Source organism: Musca autumnalis, unplaced genomic scaffold, assembly GCF_047663935.1.
Source record: "Musca autumnalis isolate F117 unplaced genomic scaffold, ASM4766393v1 scaffold_4, whole genome shotgun sequence".
Lineage (NCBI taxonomy): Eukaryota > Metazoa > Arthropoda > Insecta > Diptera > Muscidae > Musca > Musca autumnalis.
Genome location: NW_027411977.1, coordinates 132612590 through 132634649, shown reverse-complemented (window position 1 = coordinate 132634649; position 22060 = coordinate 132612590). Strand labels below are relative to the sequence as shown.

Here is a 22060-nt window from a genome sequence, read left to right as displayed (position 1 = left end):
CCGCAGACCTTCTGAGTGCAAGGCGGACGTGCTAACCATTGCACCACGGTGGCCCCCACTTCCTGGCGGTTAATGTACATAAATTTTTGATACGATAACATATTATAGGAGAAGGGACCAAAAAGACCCCTTTAGTGACTCGCATGAGGGTGGTACCGTAACATAAGTACCACTGTGTAATGTTAAGTAGGTCCCTTAAGTAGATCTCCAATACTTATTTCTCGACTCCAAAACCCGACTTCCTTCGCTTGAATATACCACCCTCCTATTTTAGCAAATATGAAAATAACCACATACAACAGCAGTGTGAAAAAGTAAACGTTGGATCCATGGTCATAAGCCGAGCATACTCACCACACTTTATCGTCATTATTATCGTTAACATAATCAACATCTACAACATCCACGCTGACGGCGTTGGCGTCATTAATGCCGTTGCTGCTTTTTGGGGGTTGTTGTCTGACAACGAAGAATAGCAACAACTCTCAAAACCCGAACACCGAAGACTCCACAGCTCATCAGCATTGTTTTACTAAACGCGCTTCTGTCGTACGAATCACATCGTCCATTGCTTGATAGCGCATAATTCACAAGCTAACAGACAAAACTAAACGCGAGATTGCTAAGCCGATTTTAAAAGTTTAGTTAAGCACAAAATATTTAAAAACGATATTCCAACAAAAAAAAGAAACGGAAATCCATAAAAACAAATTGTGTTGTTGCACGGTACCCCAGAACCCCGTTACAAGGCACTATAATTTTTGACGGAAAAACGTGACAGTCTTTTTCCCCGTTTTGCTAGAATATTTGGCAATATTAATTGTGGTCTCCTTTGATAAAAACAAAAAACTAACGATTGGCAAAAAATCTAAACCATAAAACTTCACTGACGCCACAAGTAGAAGAAGCCATCGAACATCAAGAGCTAATGTTTGGTGAATAAAAAAATAAATCTATGGAATATTGCAAATCTTCGAACCAAAAGCATTGTCACTGGGGTTACATTTTAAACGACTGGCAATTTAAATTCAGATTTCAATTTATGTTCTTCTGATGACAACAACAACATCTACACAAAACAAATCGTCGTTGTTTGTCATCTATTGATGCATCTTCGAACCTGAGTGAAACAATAGTGTGTGTTTGTTTGTGCATTGTGGCAAAGACTAACGAAATATTTCATGAGTTTGTAAAACTCTTCAAAATCCAAGAAAAAAAAACAAAATTAACGTTAAAAACCAAACAAAAGATTTATTACAAACATAATTGAAGATTTGTTGCAAGCGTGTTGTTTTTTTTCATTCAAACATTCGTTGAAACATAAACAAATTAAGCGGTTTATTGCCAAATACACAAATTGTTGGTGATTAGCGAACACACACAATCACCTACAGTGGATTATCTGCAATAAATGAAATTATAACAGCAATGGCACTGGATCTCACCTGCCGTCATTAAGCTATTAATGAATGATTCAATCGAAAAACAAAATCACATTTACAATTAATTTTAAGAAGATTACCTCCAGCAACACAACGCGTATCATCTTCGCACCTTGTTATTGGAATTGGAATTATTACCATTGGTAGTTAGTGATTTTTTAACGCTATTATATTCAACAACTGTCATTTGTGTGAATTGTACACGAAATTAAAGTGCAATTGAAAAAAAACACTACAAAATAAATAAATTGTTGGCATTTCTTACCATAAATTCGTTAATCAAATATCGCCGCTATATCAACAGAAAACTACTTCAAAAATGTTGTCTTTTATTTTTAAACTGTTTTTGATGATCACTTCGTTGGCAGCTACAACGTCAGCTAATGGCGCCGCACTGGAACACAATCCCAAAGTAAGTGATTTTTTTAATTAATTTGACAATTGTTTTACAAATTTTGGTATTTGTTTCTTTAAACACATCTGACAAGATATACAAAAATTCTGTTTAATTACTTGATGCGATGTAGAGGTAGCATTTATTACAAAAAAAACAAGTAAGAATGGCGTTATGTTCTGACCGGCCGAACTTGTTATACCCTCCACCACGAGTTGTATTAAAGTAAAACTGAACAATTAGTTTTCTAAATACATAATTCCTGCAATTTCCGTAAAACAATGTGACTAACTTTCAAATTACCGATAACTAGGAGGTACCATTCTATGGGGGCTACATGAAGGCATGCACATATACGGGGGACAATTTTACACCACCAACGAAAACTAAATACCAAATTTCAGCCATTCGGTGGAATATTGAAGCCACAGCATCACTGTTGCCGAATTTGACGATTTATCGTCATTTTGACGATTTTTTGGCCCAAAATTAGGAAATGACGATTTTATGGTCTGAAATAACGATTTTCACGTAGAGGAAAATTACATAAAATAAAGCATTATAACTGTATGTTTATCATATTTTCTCGAAAGACTTTAAGGAAAAAACGTTATATGTTCGATTTTATGAGCTTTTTAATGTTCCTAACAATTTCCAGCCAGCTTAGTTATATTAAAGTGTCTCGATTTGTGTGTGTGTATTTTGTACAACCTCAGTTAAATTTTTTTCAGAATTCGGTCAGAAACTCTGAACAAATTTCCGATTGTATGGAGGTGGTCACCGAATTCTAAAAGTTTTTCTAAGGAAATTCTAAAAAATATTAAAATTTCGCTACGATTCCGCCCGAATTCTGGAGAAAATTCTTAAAAATTTAGAATTTAGATTGAAGAAAATCGGTCCGAATTACGAAGAAATTCTGTAAAATTCGAAGTGAAGTTGAGATTTTCTGCTCACATCTTTGATCATATAGACACAACTCCGAACAAACCCCACTCAAAGAACAAATTTTATGCGCTATTTACAGAAGATTATAATTTCAAACATTCTAATGATTTTCCCTGATGTTATCATTTTGTGATTAATAGTTGAACAATGCACGAGTATGTTGAAGCTATCAACACTAGCTTGAATTCTTATATATTGCATTTATATTAAAAAAATTAAAATTTGTATGTGCGAATTTTTTTAAACCAATCACTTTGTTTTCGACAACAACAAAACAAAATCCCTTAGAAAATAGATTAGAAATCGGAACGAAGATTCTTTAGAAAATGTCCAAAAAAGCTTTCAGAAAATCGGTCTAATTTCTAGGAAGAATTTAGAGCAATCGGGAAATTTCTAAAAAATAATCAGAAATAATCGGAAATCAGAGCTGTCAGAAAGAACTGTTAGCTGTTAGCATAGACGGTCACACTGTCAAGCAAGCGATATTTGAGCAAAGCTGTCATACGAAATTGGAAATGTGCACCCTGCTTTATCTTGCTGCATTACTGACTCGATAATCACGGGAGAAAACCCTAACCCTCTGTGAAACTTGTGTTTGTAGTAGTATTCAAGTACGAATTGGGAAGATATAACTATCTGCAAAAATCCCATTAAACTGTAACCAAACTTAGTTTTAAAACATGTTGACGATTTTTCAAATTTTATTGACGCTTACGCTTATGTTATATCTCCAAAACTACTGAACCGATTTCCATAAAATTTGCAGCAAATGGTCAAGGTTTGCCGAGACAATGTATACTCCATGAATGTCCGAGGAGGTGGGGTACTTTCCTACGCCTTTCTTTTAAAATATATATGTAACTGCCAAACTTATGATTATATCGGTTTCAGCATTAATTTTGGGAGACAATGGGGTTGTGGACCTGACCTTAGGTACACATTTAAATGTGTTTATCTTGAAAACTGATGACCACGACTACTCTTTTCAATACATTATTTTTTTTTTCAAAACTACTGAACCTAATCATGAAATTCTCCGAAAATGTTCAGGATAGGGATAAATATTACCAAGCAAAAGTCGACTTTTCGATAATTTGATTCTTACTTAAAATTCAAAAATCGATCTTTTGATTCTTACTTAGAACTCACTTGGATAAAAGTATCGTTCGATCGAGATGACTTCTTCGTTGAAAATGTGTAACGTTTTAGTGTACCATTAGGTTAACTTTTTCATCAGTACTACATCAGTACATAATATTTTTGTCTTGCTCTCACCAATGTAATTTATATATTTCATTTTCGTAGTACATCAAAAAGTCAAAACAGAATTGATATTTTGATTTCCACTGCAAGCTATCATAATAGAAAATCGATCTTTTGATTTTCTATGAAGTCAAAAGTCGACTTCGATTTTTAGATTCTTCAAATCAAAAAATCGAGGAATCGATTACTCAAAAATCGACTTGCGTATCCCTAGTTCAGGAGTGTCCCGTGGTCCAAAATGCTATAGATTTGTTGATGTATTTCGGGGGCCTATTGTTTTATAATCGCTTTATTTGCTAAAATTATGAATACATCGGCTTGCAAATTAATTTTCGAGACAATGGTGGTGGCGCACCGATCAAATGTTCTTTTTTGGTGGCCGAAGTCACGACCACGGACAGTTTTTAATTATGTTATATCTCGAAAACTAACGAACCAATTTTCATGAAATTTTGTGGAATATGCCGTGGTCAGCGTTGCCGTCAGTTTTTGGTCGAAAATCGTCAAAAAATTGTCAAATTGTCAATTAAATTTGAAAAATCTTCAAAAATCGTCAAAGTGTTCTAAACGGATATTGTTGGTCGTTTAATATAAACTTTATAGCAGATTGTTATGCCATCGATACTCTCCCGATCGTATATCCCGCCACAGCAATAAATCTGGGCTAATCAGACTTATATAAACAAAATCAGTTTTCACGAGGTGAGAACATTTCCTCCTTGCAAACAATTACCGGCATAGTCCACCTTCTGATCCAGTCCTATTATTACAACATTACTATTTTTAAATGGTTTTATTTAGCTCACCCCGTTTGTTTTATTCTTGGGTCAAATTTAGTAATTCAAATTTCACCCTCTTCCTGTCAACCGATTAATCTGAAATTTTGTATACACTTTGGATTTTGGTGACAATACAATTATGATTATTCATTATCATTTAAATTTAGAAATTGAATCTGTAATTTAGGTATCTGATTAATCCAGCCTGAATCCACCACCCAAGTCGAGATTTTTTATCGTGTTGAGGACTGTGTGGCGTTAGGGTGGCTAAAAATGATACGTCGTTAGCGGTACACCACCCAAGTTAAGGTGAAAGGTTAAAACGCGCCGAGAACTGTATGGCATTAGGGTGGATAAAATTGATATGTCGTTAGCGTTTCCCCTCAAGACTCAGGCGCATCTTGTTGTACATAGCCTTGCCCCTTTATTGGACCTCTGGGGGGTCGACCGTTTAAATGTCCATTACTCGTGGGAACAAAATGGTAAAAAAAGTATAAAAAAAACAAACACAAATAAAACAGAAACTGCAACACAACGTAAACGAAGGCTTCAAAAAGCGAAAGAAAAGTATAAAGCAAAACGAGCTAAAGAAAGTGAAGGTGATAGAAATAGTCGATTACAGAAACGACGGGAACAATTAGCGTCAAAAACACCTGAGCAATATGAGGCCAGGTTAAAAAAGCAACGTCAGCGATATACACAAATGACGGCGTCAGAATCGCCTGAAGAATATGAAGCCAGGTTAACAAAGCAACGTGAGCCATACACACAGATGATAGCATCAGAAACGCCTGAAGAATATGAAGCCAGGTTAACAAAACAACGGGAGCGATACACACAGATGTGTGTTGCCTTTAATACTATCATGGGCTTCTACAATACATAAAATGCAGGGCAGCGCTGTGGATCACGCAGTCGTATACTTAGGTGCGAAACTGTTTGAAGAAGGTCAAGCCTACGTGGCTCTTAGTAGAGTAAGATCTTTGCAGGGACTACGTATAGAGGAGTTGGACTGCAATAAACTAACGGGCAAGAAACCTTGCAATAATGAAGCACTAAATGAATTAAACAGAATGCGAAATAAAAACTAAAAACTAGAAAATAAAAATAGGTAAAAAACTTTTTAAGTTAAACGGTTTTATGTTAAACATACATTGCAATGTTTAAGATAAATGTACTAAAAACCAAAAAATAATAAAATAGATACAGTCGTGGGAATTATAAACATATGCATAGACTAGACTAAAATAAAACCGTGGGGCACGTCAATTCTCTACAGTGCTTAACTTAACTTGGCTGGCCCTATACAGAACATTTGTTTCATAAGCCGAACAATTGCGCCATTTTTTGCTTTTATAATGGCTTAAGTCATTTATGTAGCCTATTTAGAGATAAATTAACAGTTTTGTGACCACTCGGAACCTCAAATCTAAAAGAATATAAATACTTTATATGGTCTCCGATGAATATTTCGATGTGTTACACACGGAATGACAAATTTAATTATACCCTCCATATTATGGCAGAGGGTATAAAAAACATTGTTCTATGTTTGTGTCTTAAGTCTTTCGCTTATGTAAATTAGGTCGACCCAAAAAAATTATCTGAAAGTCTAACCTCTAATGTTTTCCATTTTATCCAAAAACCTTATATCTTAAATTTTATGGCGATCGGTTAATGCTCACCCGTGGCACCCGAGCGATACATAGTAATTTGTATGGGGCAAAGGCGAATTTTAACGAAAATTCTCTAAAGGCCGCAATTATGGTCCAATCGATGAAGAAGCTTTACCAGTTTATTGTTATGGTCAAAGATAACCCGTGCCTCCTGACCGATCTTTATTTCCATAGAAAATCAACCTACAGGCCACAATTATTTTCCAACCGATGAAAAAACTTGACCAGTTCACTGTTGTGACTAAAAAGGAATTCTATAAAAATTACTATGGAAACAAAGATCTGGTAGCACGGGTTAACGTTAACCGATCGTCATTATATTTCATATCGTCACCATAAATGCCCGAAGTCGTATCTCCAAAAAAGTCAATATTGGTTTTTGATCGAATCTAATAGATACGACTAAAATACATGCTCTTGTACAATTTCAAGCTTCTACGTTAAAAAATAACGATCCTATTCAAAAAAAGGCATTTCTTAAATTTTCAGATTTTGTTGTAATGACGGATCCCAAAACCAAGCGTTTCCGCGGTTTTGGTTTTATTACTTTACTCCCATTCGTATATGATTGATAATATCCCATATACTCGCCGTCATAAGATAAATATTCCATAAAACAGTTTTTCATTTTATAACGTTTCTTGCTTCTCCTGTAAAATTATTATTTTGTTAGTTACGACTTTTGGCATTTATGGTGACGATATATAATGTTTTTGGGTCAAAACGTTTGGTCGCTCTAATGTACATGTATGATATTTAGAGCCGCTTAGCTTAGGTTTAAGGATATAGGTGACTGCTTCACTTGGAGACGGTTAGGTCATTGTGTTTATCCTTGGCAGAATAAAGATGATGATGTGGTACAGATGCAGATGAGGTGAAGGTGTAGGATTGATGGTGTGGTAACATGATGATTAGGTTGATGAAGTAGAGATGAAGATGTATGTAAAGACGATAAGGTAAAGATGACTGTCAAGTGAAGATAATGATAGAGTTAGATAGGATAGTCAGAGTATCTATCTCATACGAGGGGAACTAGAAAAGTTAGCGGCCTAGGCAACACATAGTGTTGCCAAATGTCATTTGATATTTATACCCTACACTACTATGTAGAAAGGGTATTATAAGTTTGTTTTGGGAAAAATTCATGTAACACCGCGAAATATTCGTCGGAGACCCCCAATGTGGTATACCAATCTTCATATCTCGGCGAGATAAAGCGATTTTGAGATGTGTGTCCGTCCGTCCGTCCGTCCGTGTGTCCGTCTGTCCATTATAAATTGTAATCAAACTCCAGGCCGCAATTATGGACCGATAGTCACGAAATTTGGTATGGAGGTCGGTTTCACATCAGAATAGATCGCTATTTTAATTGGTGATGATCGTGAAATATTTAGCGGGTGAAATGGACCAAAAACATATTTTTTATCCGATTTTGTAGTTGCTCTGTAGGTCGCAATAATAGTCCGATAGCCTCGAAATTTTAAATAAGATAAGAGTATATGACAAAGAAGAAGCTTGCGATTTGAGATGGCGATCAGATGATATTTAGAGGGTTAAATGGACCACAACTTTTGTGTGAAAATTTTGAAATTTTTTTTAAACAGCTTATATCTTTATTCCTGAAATACACATTCCCCACTCGTGAGTTACATTTGGAAGACGATCTCTTGACCTTTCAATTGATGTCAATTATGTTAATGTACGTGATCAGATAACAGAGTTACAGCCTAATATATCCAGTTTTTTGTTTGTAGTATAATTATAAATCCGCTAGAGGTCGCAATTATAGTTCAATAGTCACGAAATTTTGCACGTGGTAAGAGTTTAGGTAGAAGAAAATGCCTATAATTTTGAATGATGATCTGATATTATTTAGCGGGTGGCATTGATCATTAATTTTGTATGAAAAATATTCAGATTTTATTTTGGGTCCATGTTTTAATTTCTGGAAGGCATATACCGGCAAAGTAGCCTACATATGGAATAATAACTACTGACCTTTCCCCTGATGCAAATTGCAATAATGTGTCTGCCAGATAACGGGAATACTGCCTAATATGTAATGGGGTTTCTGTAGAGAACCATAATTTCCTCCCATGCTACCAATTGTCTTATATCATGACAGAGAAATTTTCAGTTCCGTTCATCAGTCTCTCTTACTGTCTAGCTGGCTGGTGCGCACGATAACTCCCGAACAGATCTACCGATTGGAACCAAATTTTGCACTTCGTAATTTTTGCCCAAACTTACCCCCAGTTTATGTATTTCGAAACGAAAATGTGTGCGCATGAAAGACACCCAAACTTTAGTTTTTGAAATATTATTTCATTTGCTTTAAAACAAAAAACAAATTTGAAATACACACTCAAATTTGGTAGTTTTTCTTCCGCATTCGTTTTCTTATCGACATACATAAACAGGCCCTTAGTTTAATTTCGAATATGGGCCACATCTGCTCACTCCTTCAACACCTCCCCCACAAAAGTTCAAAATTTGTCTGAAAAATTGTGTGAACGATAACTGTCGAAGTGCGAAATTGATTTGGTACAAACTTTCCATATATTAGTATTCTTTCCAGATATAGATCCGGTAAGACTATATCATTCCACAACTTCAAGTATCTCCCACACAAAATTTGCAAAGGTGAAATTTAAGAATCCTATCGAATCGTTTTGATTTTCTTCAGCAGATTGTCCTTGCGGTCCCCTTTGCGATGGTACAATTGCAGAGGCAAGTCCATACCTCCAGAGATTATCGCCGAATCCGAAAGGCGTGTACAAGTTGCCACTTGTAGAGAAGTTGTTCATGGCTGAAATAATCAGGAAATATCGGCAGCATTACAAAGGGGTATTATGCCACCGTTGAAAATTTGATGTGGCCAGGCCTGGGAATCATACCCGGACATTCAGCGTGCAATGCGGTTGCACATAGCTAATTCCTACAGGTTGTGGTGTAGGGTATCACATGGTCGGCTCCGTCCGACTATAGCCTTTGCTTACTTGTTTTTAAGAAAGTTTGATAGTTTTTATGTTAAAGGTACTCAGGACACACAATCATGTGTTGTGTTGTTTACTGCGATTTGAAAATATCACTTTGCAAAAAAAAAAATGGAATTTACTTCTGAACATTTTCGTCCGATCATTTTTCTCGACTTTCGACGTGCATGAAGCTACTAAATTTTACTACGATAACATTTTTTCCTTTATGTTATCGGAAAAAATTGTTAAAATTAGTAGATTCTTGCAGTACTGGAACAAACCAACTGTGTTTTAGAGTTGATGACTCTACTTTTTACCATCTCATCATTACATTCCACAAGGATAGAGGAAATTCCGTTGTTGCTGTGTGGCAGTGTGGATTGATTCAAGCTTTACGTTATTGAAGGTCCCCCTATATCGAGACAGGCCGCCCCGGTGAAGTCGAAGTTTTCCATATTTTGCCCGACCACTTCATGTAGGTCGTTCTCCATTGATTTGCTCTTGGTATAGGTATGCTATGATTTGGTAATCTGTTTGGGATTTAATTGTGTTCTAATTTCCATATCCAGTAAACCTTCCATCGTTTTTAACGGAAATGAAGAAATACTAGGACTTAAAAATTTCACTCAGTGATGTCTTAATGTTGGCTTAAATTTATTGAGTATTCCAGGCATAAAAAGCTTCTCTACAAGTGGTGTCGTAAGACACGCCCTTTGGGCTCGGCGATAGAAAGAAGGTCTCGTATCTAATATGAATCGGCGTGTACTCATTGATATGAGAACATATGTATGCATTGTAATACTTCTGTCAGATATAGATTAGGTTCGAATCGAACTTCTTCGAGTACCTTTCACACTAAATGTCGGAAAAGTGCAGTATAAGCGTTTTGATTTTTTTGCAACAGATTGAATTGGGCCTCTATTACGACGTTAAAATTGTTTGCGGGGCAAGTCCATACTTCCTGAGAAAACGGCACGAAAGTTGTAAAAAACCCCTACGGCCCACAGTGGTCGAAATCACCGATCACAAATTGAGATATATTTCTGAAATTTTACACAAACTCAGTATGTGTCCGTGGGTAATAATGGACTAAATATGAACAACATCGGCTAATATTTTGGTGTAGCCCCAATATAACGAAACCTTCTGATATTCGGTATTTTGAGGATTTATGCAATCATTTCCTTCCAAATTACTTGCAATTTGGTACTTAGAATTTCGAGTGGTCACTAAACTTTTCCGCTAAAAACCACGTTTGGGTATAGACCCAATTTTAGGTATCTCCCGATTTTCAGTATTTTGGGGGCTTTAAGCTACATTTTCCGCCCAAATTAGGTGTAATTTGGTATTTGGAGTTCCAAGTGGACAGAAACATTCTTCATCAAAAATTGTGGGCATATGTAGGTCTACGTTTTGATATTGCCCCCATATAACAGTACTTCCCAATATTTGGTATTTTGAGGATTTTGTCCACATTTTCAGACAAAATAAGCTGAATTTTGGTATTGGAGGTTCTCGTTGGTTATACATCTTCTCCACCAAGAACATAGGTCCGATTTTTGGTATTTTGAGGATTTAAGCAGGATTTTACATGCATTTATCTGCAAGATTTCCGGCTAGTTGCAGCCAAAAGTTGGTTATTCGGAATCTAGGAAGCCCAATTTATTTTGTCAAAAAAAGAATTGGACTGGGCATTAGAGAACTATATAACTATGTACCTCCAGACCCCGAACAATTTTTTTTCATAGAATTTTTACCCAGTCAATTAAAAATAAACATTGTTTAGTTTTATTAAGAATTTATTTAAAAATTAAACAAATATGAAGTTAGATATTTTGCAAAAATTTTCTAAAAATCTGATGCAGCAAAGTTTCTTGCATTGAATAGTGAATAGCTGAGAGAATATTTACAACAACAACAACAAAGTAAAAAACAAAACTTTAGTCAGCAGCAATTTTATAGTTTGATTTTTTTACTTTCGCGCCGCTAGATCAGTGATTTCGACCAGTGTGCGACCAATATGTGTAGTGGCTGACTATTGCGTTGGTCCAAACTTTGTATATCGCATTCTGCGAATCTTATATAATGTTCAAAGATGGTATTTATCGGTCCACTCTTTCCAGTACCTCCCCAACTAAAGTTCAATAGTATTCGCTAAAATTGTACGCGCGATATCTATTAAACGGAGCAACCGAAAAGGAAATTTCCAATACCACTCAATATAAAAAAATATTTACAAGTTTTAAATATTTCCTATGCCTATGTTGACTTTTTTCCTCATGGTGTTCCGTGAAAAGAAATTCATCAATATAATACTCAACTACAAAACTGCTTCCTTTAAAATATCTACGATTATAATAAAAAGTACAAGAAAAGAACATATAAGAGTATTCAATTTCAATTACTTAGAAACGGTTCTGTGATTTTAGCTTTAAATTTTAACTGTGATATTATTTATTTTATTTTAATTATTTATTATATTATTGTTGTTGTGTCCAGTTTTTTAATATTTATAAGTAATAAATATAAATGGGAAATATTTAAACTTTTACAATTAATTAATGCTATTGAAAAAGTTGAAAAAAAGCCAACGAAATGTTGAGCGAAAAATGAAATAAAACTTGGTTTTATTGTCATAACATCAATCTGACCAAATAAGCCCATCAAGAAAACATCAAAAACAAAGAACATATAAGGTTAATTAGATTACATCGATATTTGAACCATTGTGTAAGAGTTTCTGCGGTGGACAAGCTTCGTTCTAAAATATGAACAACGTGAGAAGATTATCTTCTGGACTGTTTAATGTACTTTTCGAATGGCTAAACGTGTGGGGTTCTTTTCTTATATTAAGAAATCGATCCAACTTGACAATTCTCGCAAAACGTTCGATTCTAATTCGATTGTCATGGAATTTTAAATTTGCTTACAGAAATTTAGAGTTTGTATTGAACCAAAAAGTTGGAGAAAAATAAATTGCACGGAGTCGAACTACTTTTTTTCGACCCAGACTCTGAGTCCAGCAATATTAATCGACTCCGACTTATAAACTCATAAACCCTGGTTTACAGCGATATTATGTTCTTTGGGAGCAAGTCCATGTTTCCTTATATAATGGTCCAAAAGCTCTAAAAATGTTTTTTGTTGATTTTATATGCAATATTGACACAAAGTATATAAATTCAGTATTTCGAAGCTATATTAGCCTACTTTTTAAAAATATCGTCGGTAATATGGATTTTGGAAATACTTTTACAGAAACCTCCTTGCAGAAAGTGTTCAACATAGATTCACGTTTGAATACAGGGATTGCATTCGCAAATATAACGAATGGGGATATACAGGGTTTATGTGGTGGAGGCCCGAACATAACGGCTTTTCTTCTTCTTTAATGTACATATCCAGAAATCACATACTAACTCCCTGTTTTTTGTAAAAAATTTTATTCTTTTCTCACAAATCGTCAAATTTTGTAGATCGAGTTACTCGCCTTAGAGCAAATGTAGATGACATTACATTAAAATGATTCTAAGTGATTTAAATGAAAAAATTATGTGCCCAGTATTCGAAAATTAAGCTTCCAAAATAAAACATCCTACAACGGAATGAACCCAAACATGATTGTTTTCTTCGAATTGAAAACCAAAAGAATATAAAAATATTTTAATAAATATTTTGCATTACAAAACATTTTCCTTAGGAATATGGTTCTCATAATATCAAATATGTAACTATTGCAGATTTCAAGTAAACCAATTGTGGTTTTCTATTCAATATCATCGAATATTTAATGCAAGCCTTTTGTTTTGTTTACCCCTATTAAGGCCAACAGATTTGTGGTCTTAACACCAACCACATCAATAAAATTTCTGGCATAACAAAGAATACAAAAATGAAGCGAAGTATAAGTTTCATCAGTCTCTAAAAGAATGGAAGTTGAAAATCTTTAGCTGCATTAAATATCTGTGGTATTTGGTTCTTAACTACGTATTTGTATATTAGGTTGATGACTTTTCAAATGAATTTTTGCTTATTAATGACTAAAAAACGTTTATTTCATTTAAATATTGAAAAAAATGTCACGCCGAAGATTCGAACCCACACAACCACCACTACACGCAGAGAAAAAATATTTTTCGCTTTTGTTGGAACAACAATATCTATTTTTGTTCCAACAATTCAATTGTTTTGTTCGAGTATTGCAATTGCAAATCCCAAAATACCGTATTTTGCGCCAAACATACAAAACAAAAACAACTTGCGATATTCCTCAATATTGTACAAATCATTAACAATACCGATGGTAGGAAATATAGTAATATAGAATTTTTACAAAAACTATTGCCAGCCCAGAAATCTGCTACTGAAATTCTTGATTTGATCGTATATAATTCGCATATATCCTTTCCACATAACTTTGGTATAAATGTCACGTATAATATTATGAGTATTGACAAACACAACAGGTTTTGCCAGTTTTAACTAAATAGACAACAAATTGAATGAAGAAGCATAACAACTACTCCATTGCTCTTATCCTCCAAGCACCTACCCCAACATAAGGAATACCATAAAATCATAACAAATATGAAAAGAAAACACAAATTACAAGCAAAAACACATCCCAGATTGCGGTGTAACTCAACTATCAAAACACAGAGAATAACGAGAAAGAAGAAACAAATAAAAACAAGAAAGAAAAAAAAGAACAAAGATAAAATAAAAAACAAAGGTAAGAAGAACTCATACAAACAAAACTCACCAAATTTGTTTTTTCATCGCGGCATCGAATACCGAGAGAAGAGAATAAAATTGTCAAAGAGAAGAGAACAATATTGTTACGGAATTAGATTTAACTAATCTCCGTGTAGACGTTGTTTTATTCCCCGATACGATTTGTACCAAATAAAACAGGGTTCGTTTTAGATTACGTTTCTACAATGCTTTATTTACTTTATTACACTTATTCAGAACCGACTTTAATTACTAAGCACACAGCAAGTCTCTAGTTAGCACGCAGCAATTCTTATTTAACCGATCTGTTCAGTTCAACGCTTAAAACACAACTCAACTCAATGTTGCCATTCGTAACTCTATTTATACCCAAAATCTCCTTGGTCTAGAAATATCTAGAAATATGGCAACAACTCGAATCTGTGCAGTGAACACACAGACTCACATTCGCACTAAGCGAACATCCATACTCACATACATACAAGCACAGTAATGACGTAACTACAACAACAAACAACTACACGAAATACAAGAAGTAGGAACTAAACGATAATTACATTATTGTTGCAAAACAAAACAAAAGAACATTAACAAAAGGTAATGTAACGACTAGAATGATGAAGAGAGTTCTACATGGTAGTTGTTGTTGCTTAAATAAAGTAACTGCGTAATAAAAACTTTACGTTACAATTCAAATTTTTAAATTAACGGAAATTAAACTAAACTAACTTAAACCTATCAGTTACATTCGTAACATTGCCTCCCGCTTAAGCCTGTTCGTCCGAATAGGCACAGTTCCCTCTCGGTGGTATGGGCATTGGTAACACTGCCTCCCGCTTAAGCCTGGTCCTCTTGACTAGATGCAGTTCTCGTTCTGTAGTGGTGGCAACTGATTTAGATGTACCCTCTACTGCGTCAGCTTTGGACTCTTGCTCTTCTGGACGACGTTGCTTTCTCTCCAGGAATCGCGATGCTATACCTTCTTTCTTCGTGGTCACCTTCCTAAGTGCCACCTGGTCTTCCTCGGACTTGCCCTTCCTTGCTGTACGGCCGCTTTTCGATAGACCTTTCCTCGACGTACATCTTCTCTTTTTCCTCCTCGTCGCGAGATTTTTCCACTTTCCTACGGGCCAATTGTCGGCGGCTTCCACCTTCAGCGTACGGACATCGACAGCTATCTCGCCGGATTCTGCCTTTGGGCGATGTTTGCTTTTCTCGTTGTAGCCCACACTTATCGGTATTTCCACATTGGACCAAGTCATCACACGGTGCTTTATGTCCAGGTTTATATCGAAGGCAATCATGAAGTCTACACCAAGTATAACTTCGTCCATAATATCGGCCACTACAAAATCGAAATTTACAGATTTTCTACCCATGCTCAGCCTTTGGTAGGCCTTTCCATGCACCGTTGTAGTCTCGCCTGTGGCCGTCCGCAATTTAACTCCATTTAACGGCAATACCTTCCCTTTTACCAAATCCGGTCTAATAATGGACTTTGTTGCACCGGTGTCCAATGTCAAGGTACGCAATACACCATTGACGAAGCCTTTAACCGTCAAGTTGTGATTCTTCTGCTGGACTATGGCTATAGAAATTGTGGGACCATCGTTTTCATCCTCTGCCAGCGGCGCCTCATGATCGACGGAATTCATTTTATTTGATTCACCTGATGTCTCTCTTTCCAGATTCTTGGCCACCTGTTGGTCGTCGCTTTTTGAAGGCGGTGAGGTGGATCTGAGCCTTGGTCGTTGCAATATGCATTCTCGTGCAATGTGTCCAGCTTTACGACAGTTGTAGCAAGTCTTTCTCGTTTTACCAGCCCCTCGTTTCACACGCATTAGTGCATCCTTTAGCGGATCGACAACGGTCTGGGAATTGTTGTCCTCAACTTGCAGCCTCCTCACGTTGTAGGCTTTAGGTTTCACCAGCATCCTCGCCGTTTCTTGGGCCAGGGCAAATGACACGGTTTCTGCAAATGTTCCTATCGGTGCCGCATACGTCGCAAATTTTATCTCTGGATCACGAATACCACTTGCAAATGTCTCAATCTTTATGCGGTCCACCAATGGATGTGTCTCTCCTGGATATGCCAACTGCGCCAACCGCTCTATATCAGCCGCAAAGTCTTGTAAGGTCTCATTTGGCTTCTGGACTCTTCCCCTCAGTTCCATTCGGTAGATCTCTTGCTTGTGTTCACTACCGTACTTACGTTCAAGAGCAGCCATTATATCTCCATAGTTGTTCCTAGAAGCGGCGGGAATACTCTGTAATACGTCAGCAGCATCACCCTTCAATGCCATAAGGAGTGATACCGCCTTGTCGTTGTCGTTCCAAGAATCTCTAGCAGCCAATGTCTCGAACTGTAATTTGAACACATTTAAAGAGGTTGAGCCGTCGAACACTGGAGGCTTGATTTTTATCGTGTTATGAATAGCTCTCACTGGGCCACCTTTGATTTCCAGTTCCGACATTTTCCTCTCTATGCCAAGAATCTTCTCATCTTGAGCCAGAAATTTCTCGTCAACAGACAAAATCTTTTTATCCAAATCTTTAATTTGTACCTCCACGTTTTCTACTCTCTTTTCAATCACCATCGTGATGTTCTCGAGTTTCTCGTTAATTGTTCTAGAATTTACCTCTAGTTTTTCTTCCACGCCCTTAGAGATTTTTCTAGAGTTCTCTTCTAATTTTTCCTCTAATTTTCTGGAATTTTCTTCCATCATTCTACAATTTTCTGCCTTCATTTCCATCATAAGTCTGGAAGTTTCTTCGCTTTTCTTATTCATTTCCATGGAGCTTCCTTCTATTTTCCTAATTTCCACCATCATCATAGCGAGCATTGATTTCAAATCGTCTCCCCTGGCAGCTACCGACGAAACTTCCTCAACGCTGGATTCGTCCTTTGCCGATAACTCGACTTCCTCCTTACCGTCGAACTCATATTCATCGATGTTCATTCCACGGCGCTCGAACTCTTCCAACAACCGTTTTTGTAGTTCGGCCTTGTTGCCAGTAGAACACAACTCCAACTTACTTAGCTCCTTCTTCAAGTCTTCCACTCGTAGATCCTTAAACTTCATTGTAGGATGATCGTAATCTCACTGCTGACACCAATTGTTACGGAATTAGATTTAACTAATCTCCGTGTAGACGTTGTTTTATTCCCCGATACGATTTGTACCAAATAAAACAGGGTTCGTTTTAGATTACGTTTCTACAATGCTTTATTTACTTTATTACACTTATTCAGAACCGACTTTAATTACTAAGCACACAGCAAGTCTCTAGTTAGCACGCAGCAATTCTTATTTAACCGATCTGTTCAGTTCAACGCTTAAAACACAACTCAACTCAATGTTGCCATTCGTAACTCTATTTATACCCAAAATCTCCTTGGTCTAGAAATATCTAGAAATATGGCAACAACTCGAATCTGTGCAGTGAACACACAGACTCACATTCGCACTAAGCGAACATCCATACTCACATACATACAAGCACAGTAATGACGTAACTACAACAACAAACAACTACACGAAATACAAGAAGTAGGAACTAAACGATAATTACATTATTGTTGCAAAACAAAACAAAAGAACATTAACAAAAGGTAATGTAACGACTAGAATGATGAAGAGAGTTCTACATGGTAGTTGTTGTTGCTTAAATAAAGTAACTGCGTAATAAAAACTTTACGTTACAATTCAAATTTTTAAATTAACGGAAATTAAACTAAACTAACTTAAACCTATCAGTTACATTCGTAACAATATTGTCCAGCAGACAAAAACTATTGTTGGATATGACAAAAACAATTGTTGTGATTAACAAAAACGATTGTTGGAGTCACAATACTACATACGGAATCTAACAATACCTTTACAATACATATTTTGCTCTTTTTTCTCTGCGTGTATGTGACCTGTTTTGGTAGCAGCTCATCAGATATATCGGTGATGAGCTTTTTTCTCATTCAACCTGTATGGCTTCCACGACAAACGCTTTTAGTGCAGCCTTCGGGTGTTAGGAGTTTGGCTCTGAACGCTAACACGCCGTGATAGCACTTTTTTCATGTTTTTCATCTCATTTTGAATCGAATATATCTCTTTAAAAAAAGTGGACGATCTTTGATTATTCTCATAATTGAAGAATATTAGTGAGAATCACAAGGATACATATTTATTTTATTTTTTTATTGTTGTGGTACGCTCTTCGGGTACTTTTGTGACAGCCATTCCGTTTACATTGAATTTGAAAGGGGGAGGAGGAAAGTGAATTTTTACTGGCCACCTGTTAGGTAAGACTTTATGAGCGGTCATTAAAAACTGTCGCCCCACAATGCAGCAACGATGGTGTCGTGCAGTTACCGAAGTGAAGAATGCAAACTAATAAGCCTACTCTTCAATCAGTAGCAACGCGAAGGGCACTAGAAAGATTTACATCGTTCTCTAGTGATATAGGAGAAACGACTTTTTTGCAGGATAAAGAGAAAATGAGGGAGTGTGAAAATTTTGATATATACAGCATTGATGCTCAGAAAAAGTTGTGTATTAGTAGTGGTAAGATATTCTTTCCATTGCTAAACAATGGCAAATCAAAAATAAGGAGAGAATACGTGTGGTTTGTTTACACTTTCAAGTATGAGGGCGAGCATCGCTGAAATACAGGTGCCAGAATGAAATCTGAATATTATACCAAAAAAGTGAAACATGCCACTAATACCTTTGGTACGGAGACATCTTCCTGTCGGGACGAGGAGGTAATCTGTTAGCACACTGTGTCAGGTTATGGAAATAACATTTTCCAAACTGTTGGTATACAATAACGAAGACGACAAAGATACCACAGATCCAATACCAGAAGATGGTATTGAGTTTATACTAGGGTGGTTTTAAAAAATCGATGCCGGATTTTTTTAGGCGACACCTCCCTAAAGTGTTTAGTTTTGTTAAATTTTAAGATTGCCAAAGTTTGAGCACAATCGGAATATGTTAACACGTGCAACTGGGGCCTCAAATTCCAGCGAATATTTTTCCAAAAGAAACCTTTATGAAAAAAATTAACGGGTTTGGAGATATGGTGCGAAATGTATAAAAATTATGGAAATTTTCGATATTTTATCAAATTTGAGGCAAGAAATGTCGTTTTTCGATTTTATTATTTCTACAAATATGTTATTCCTGCCCTTATCTAAAAATTTGCTTCAGAGGTCAGATGAAGATTCGCATAGGTTTCAGAGATATAGCCCAGACTTGCTTTAAAACGTCAATATTTATTTATTAATCATATAATGTGCTAATCTAAAAAGGCTTTGTATGTGTATTTATTTAAGATTAGACAAAATCTTACATATAAGGTGATTCAGTAAAAAGTCTCGGGTAACTAATAATTTTAAATTGTTATACCCACAGCCTAGGCTAATGAGGATATATACTTTTGCTTTGATGCGACCAAAAATGTGCCTCTTCGACATGGTGGATTTAGACCCGACAGACAATTTGGAGTCGATTGAGCAATATCCGTCCGTCTCTCTGTTTATCTGGCTGGCTGGCTGATCCAAATTTGGCATTCGTAATATTTTGTCAAAACATAGTTTAAGTTCGGAGATGGGACATATCGGTCCACTCCTTCCCGTATCTCCCCCACAAAAGTTCAAACATTTTCGTTAAAATGGTGCGCACGAGATAGCTGTCGAAGGAAATAACAGAATTGGTCGTAAATTTGCATATGGTAATATTAATTTCAGGCATAGATCTGGTTCGAATATGGACTATATTGTTCCACTCCTTCGGGTACCTCCCACACAAAATTCGCAAATAAGTGAAGTTTAAAAGCTACTCTCGGGTCGTTTTGAAATTTGTTCAGCAGGTTGTCCTTGCAGCCCCCTTTGCGACTGTATTTTTCGGGACAAGATTTGGGAAAAGTGCAGTTTAACAGCTCATCTCGGATCGTTTTAATTTTTTTTCAAAAAGTTCTTCCTAAAAAACCTTTTTTTTTGGAGTATAGGGCTTCCACAAAACATCGCCATCTTACACCGTTACTTTCTCCTATGTAAGGTTGTTTTATCATAGTTCTTGGGTTATTGTTTGTCGCCAGGTATTTCTTGGTCGACCTCGATTTCGTAATCATTGGAGATTCCATTCAAGCGCCATCTAGGTTATGCTATGAAAAATTTTTCTTAACTTCCTACGACGGCGCAATTTTTTCGAGGGCATGTCCATACTTCATCAGATAATGACCCAAAATCTCCAAAAAAAACCTGCCGGTACCAACAAAATTGGGTAGTACGTAAGATAACTCTCGTAGGCAGAAACCGATTTGGTCCAAAGTTGTACATCGTATTATTTCCTACAGCCTTGAATTATGTCGGAATGTCGGCTACATCAGACAGTTTAAAATCTTGGCGACAGGTTTTGTATGCGGCCCTAGATAATTTTTGAAGAAACAAACACACAACAATAAATTTACGTTGTCATTGAAGAGTATGAATCTCAGCAAACGGTGTTTCCTTCTTGCGGCAGGAGTTGTATAAATCTTGCATACTTTGCTCACAGCACTATTTGCTTCGGGCAATGCTGATTAGAGACTCATATTTTTTCCAGTTGGTCTTAAAAAATTTGAGACCATTTGGTTAGTCAGTCATTCAGCCCTACAGATGGTTCTTCAAAAACTTCAGCGCGGAACAATTGACTACAAAAACAATTATCAGACCTTGAGTAAGAAATTAATGAACAGATATCACACTGAATAAAGAGGAGCTAGAATGGCACGAGAGTTCCAGTGTATATTGTAGAATTTGAGATCTGCTTAGACATTACGAAAGCGGTCTCACTCCTCCTCGCTGTGAAGTGAAGGAAGAGTAACTTCATGTTGTCTCTGCAGCCGCTTTGTGTTTCCTAAAACTCATTTTTTCCATTGGTAAAGGTTGCTTTCAATTGAACATAATTGCTCATAAAATCCTACACAAAGGAGTACTCGATGTTTGGTGATCTAGTCGCCCATGGAGCTTATCTTTCATGCCGAAGAGAAGAACGCGATCCAACTGATTATATAGGGTGTCTTTTTCTTTAAAAATTTGTTGCGAACTACAAACCCGGTCATTTAACAATCGGCAACAATCAACATAATTGATCCCCACAGATTGAAGACATCTAAAAAAATTCTGGAGTTATTCCGCGATTGTTTGAGCTTTCCAATCTTCCAATTGGATCGCACCCCACATAACTTCTATAGTTAAATTCTTAAGGACCACGATCTGATATTCAAGATTCTCAAGATTTTTGTAGTCAAATTGCATACTCCACTACATCAGACAAAGCATGCTTACCAAGTAGTCGTTCACCCGAGCAGCTTCGTTGTTGATAGCCTTGTGGAATTTATACTACTGTCGTATGAGTTAGTGCTACTCTCGAAACAATTAGATATCGCAGAGCTGGTAAGCATGGACACTGTCGCTTCCATAGCCAGGACTTTTACCGCTGAAATAACCAATGCGACCTTTGTTCTCAATTTGCAGTTTGTAGAACGGAATTAACGAAATAATTTTTGCATAAAAAAGTCAAAAAATGTCTCAATACTAGTGTACACCGTCCAGATAAGGTAATGACAGCAATAAACTTCTTGCTGGATAAGCATATGTACAGAAATATCCACATCTTACTTACTTATGCTGGCGATAATAATATCGTGGATCGTTAATTCTCAGCAGGATACGTTAGACCCCTAAGTAAGATGAATCATCAAATTTTAAGTATTTCGGTTGTATAACGTGGCTAAAAGCTTCAAAATACCGGACAAAACGTGGTCCTCTAGCGACAACTTTCTGTGGGAATGTTTCATCTCTCCA

The 22060-nt window shown here is 36.3% G+C and overlaps 1 protein-coding gene across 1 annotated transcript in view; it reads left to right on the top strand.

Moving 5' to 3' along the window:
* Nucleotides 1-540: 540 nt before the first annotated feature.
* The window catches only part of LOC141402812 (uncharacterized), a 34389-nt gene continuing 12869 nt past the window's right edge, over nucleotides 541-22060 (top strand). Inside the window, exon 1 of the mRNA XM_073984795.1 lies at nucleotides 541-1854. Coding sequence (XP_073840896.1) covers nucleotides 1762-1854 — 93 coding nt within the window. The 5' untranslated portion in view covers nucleotides 541-1761. The remainder of the gene's footprint in view (nucleotides 1855-22060) is intronic.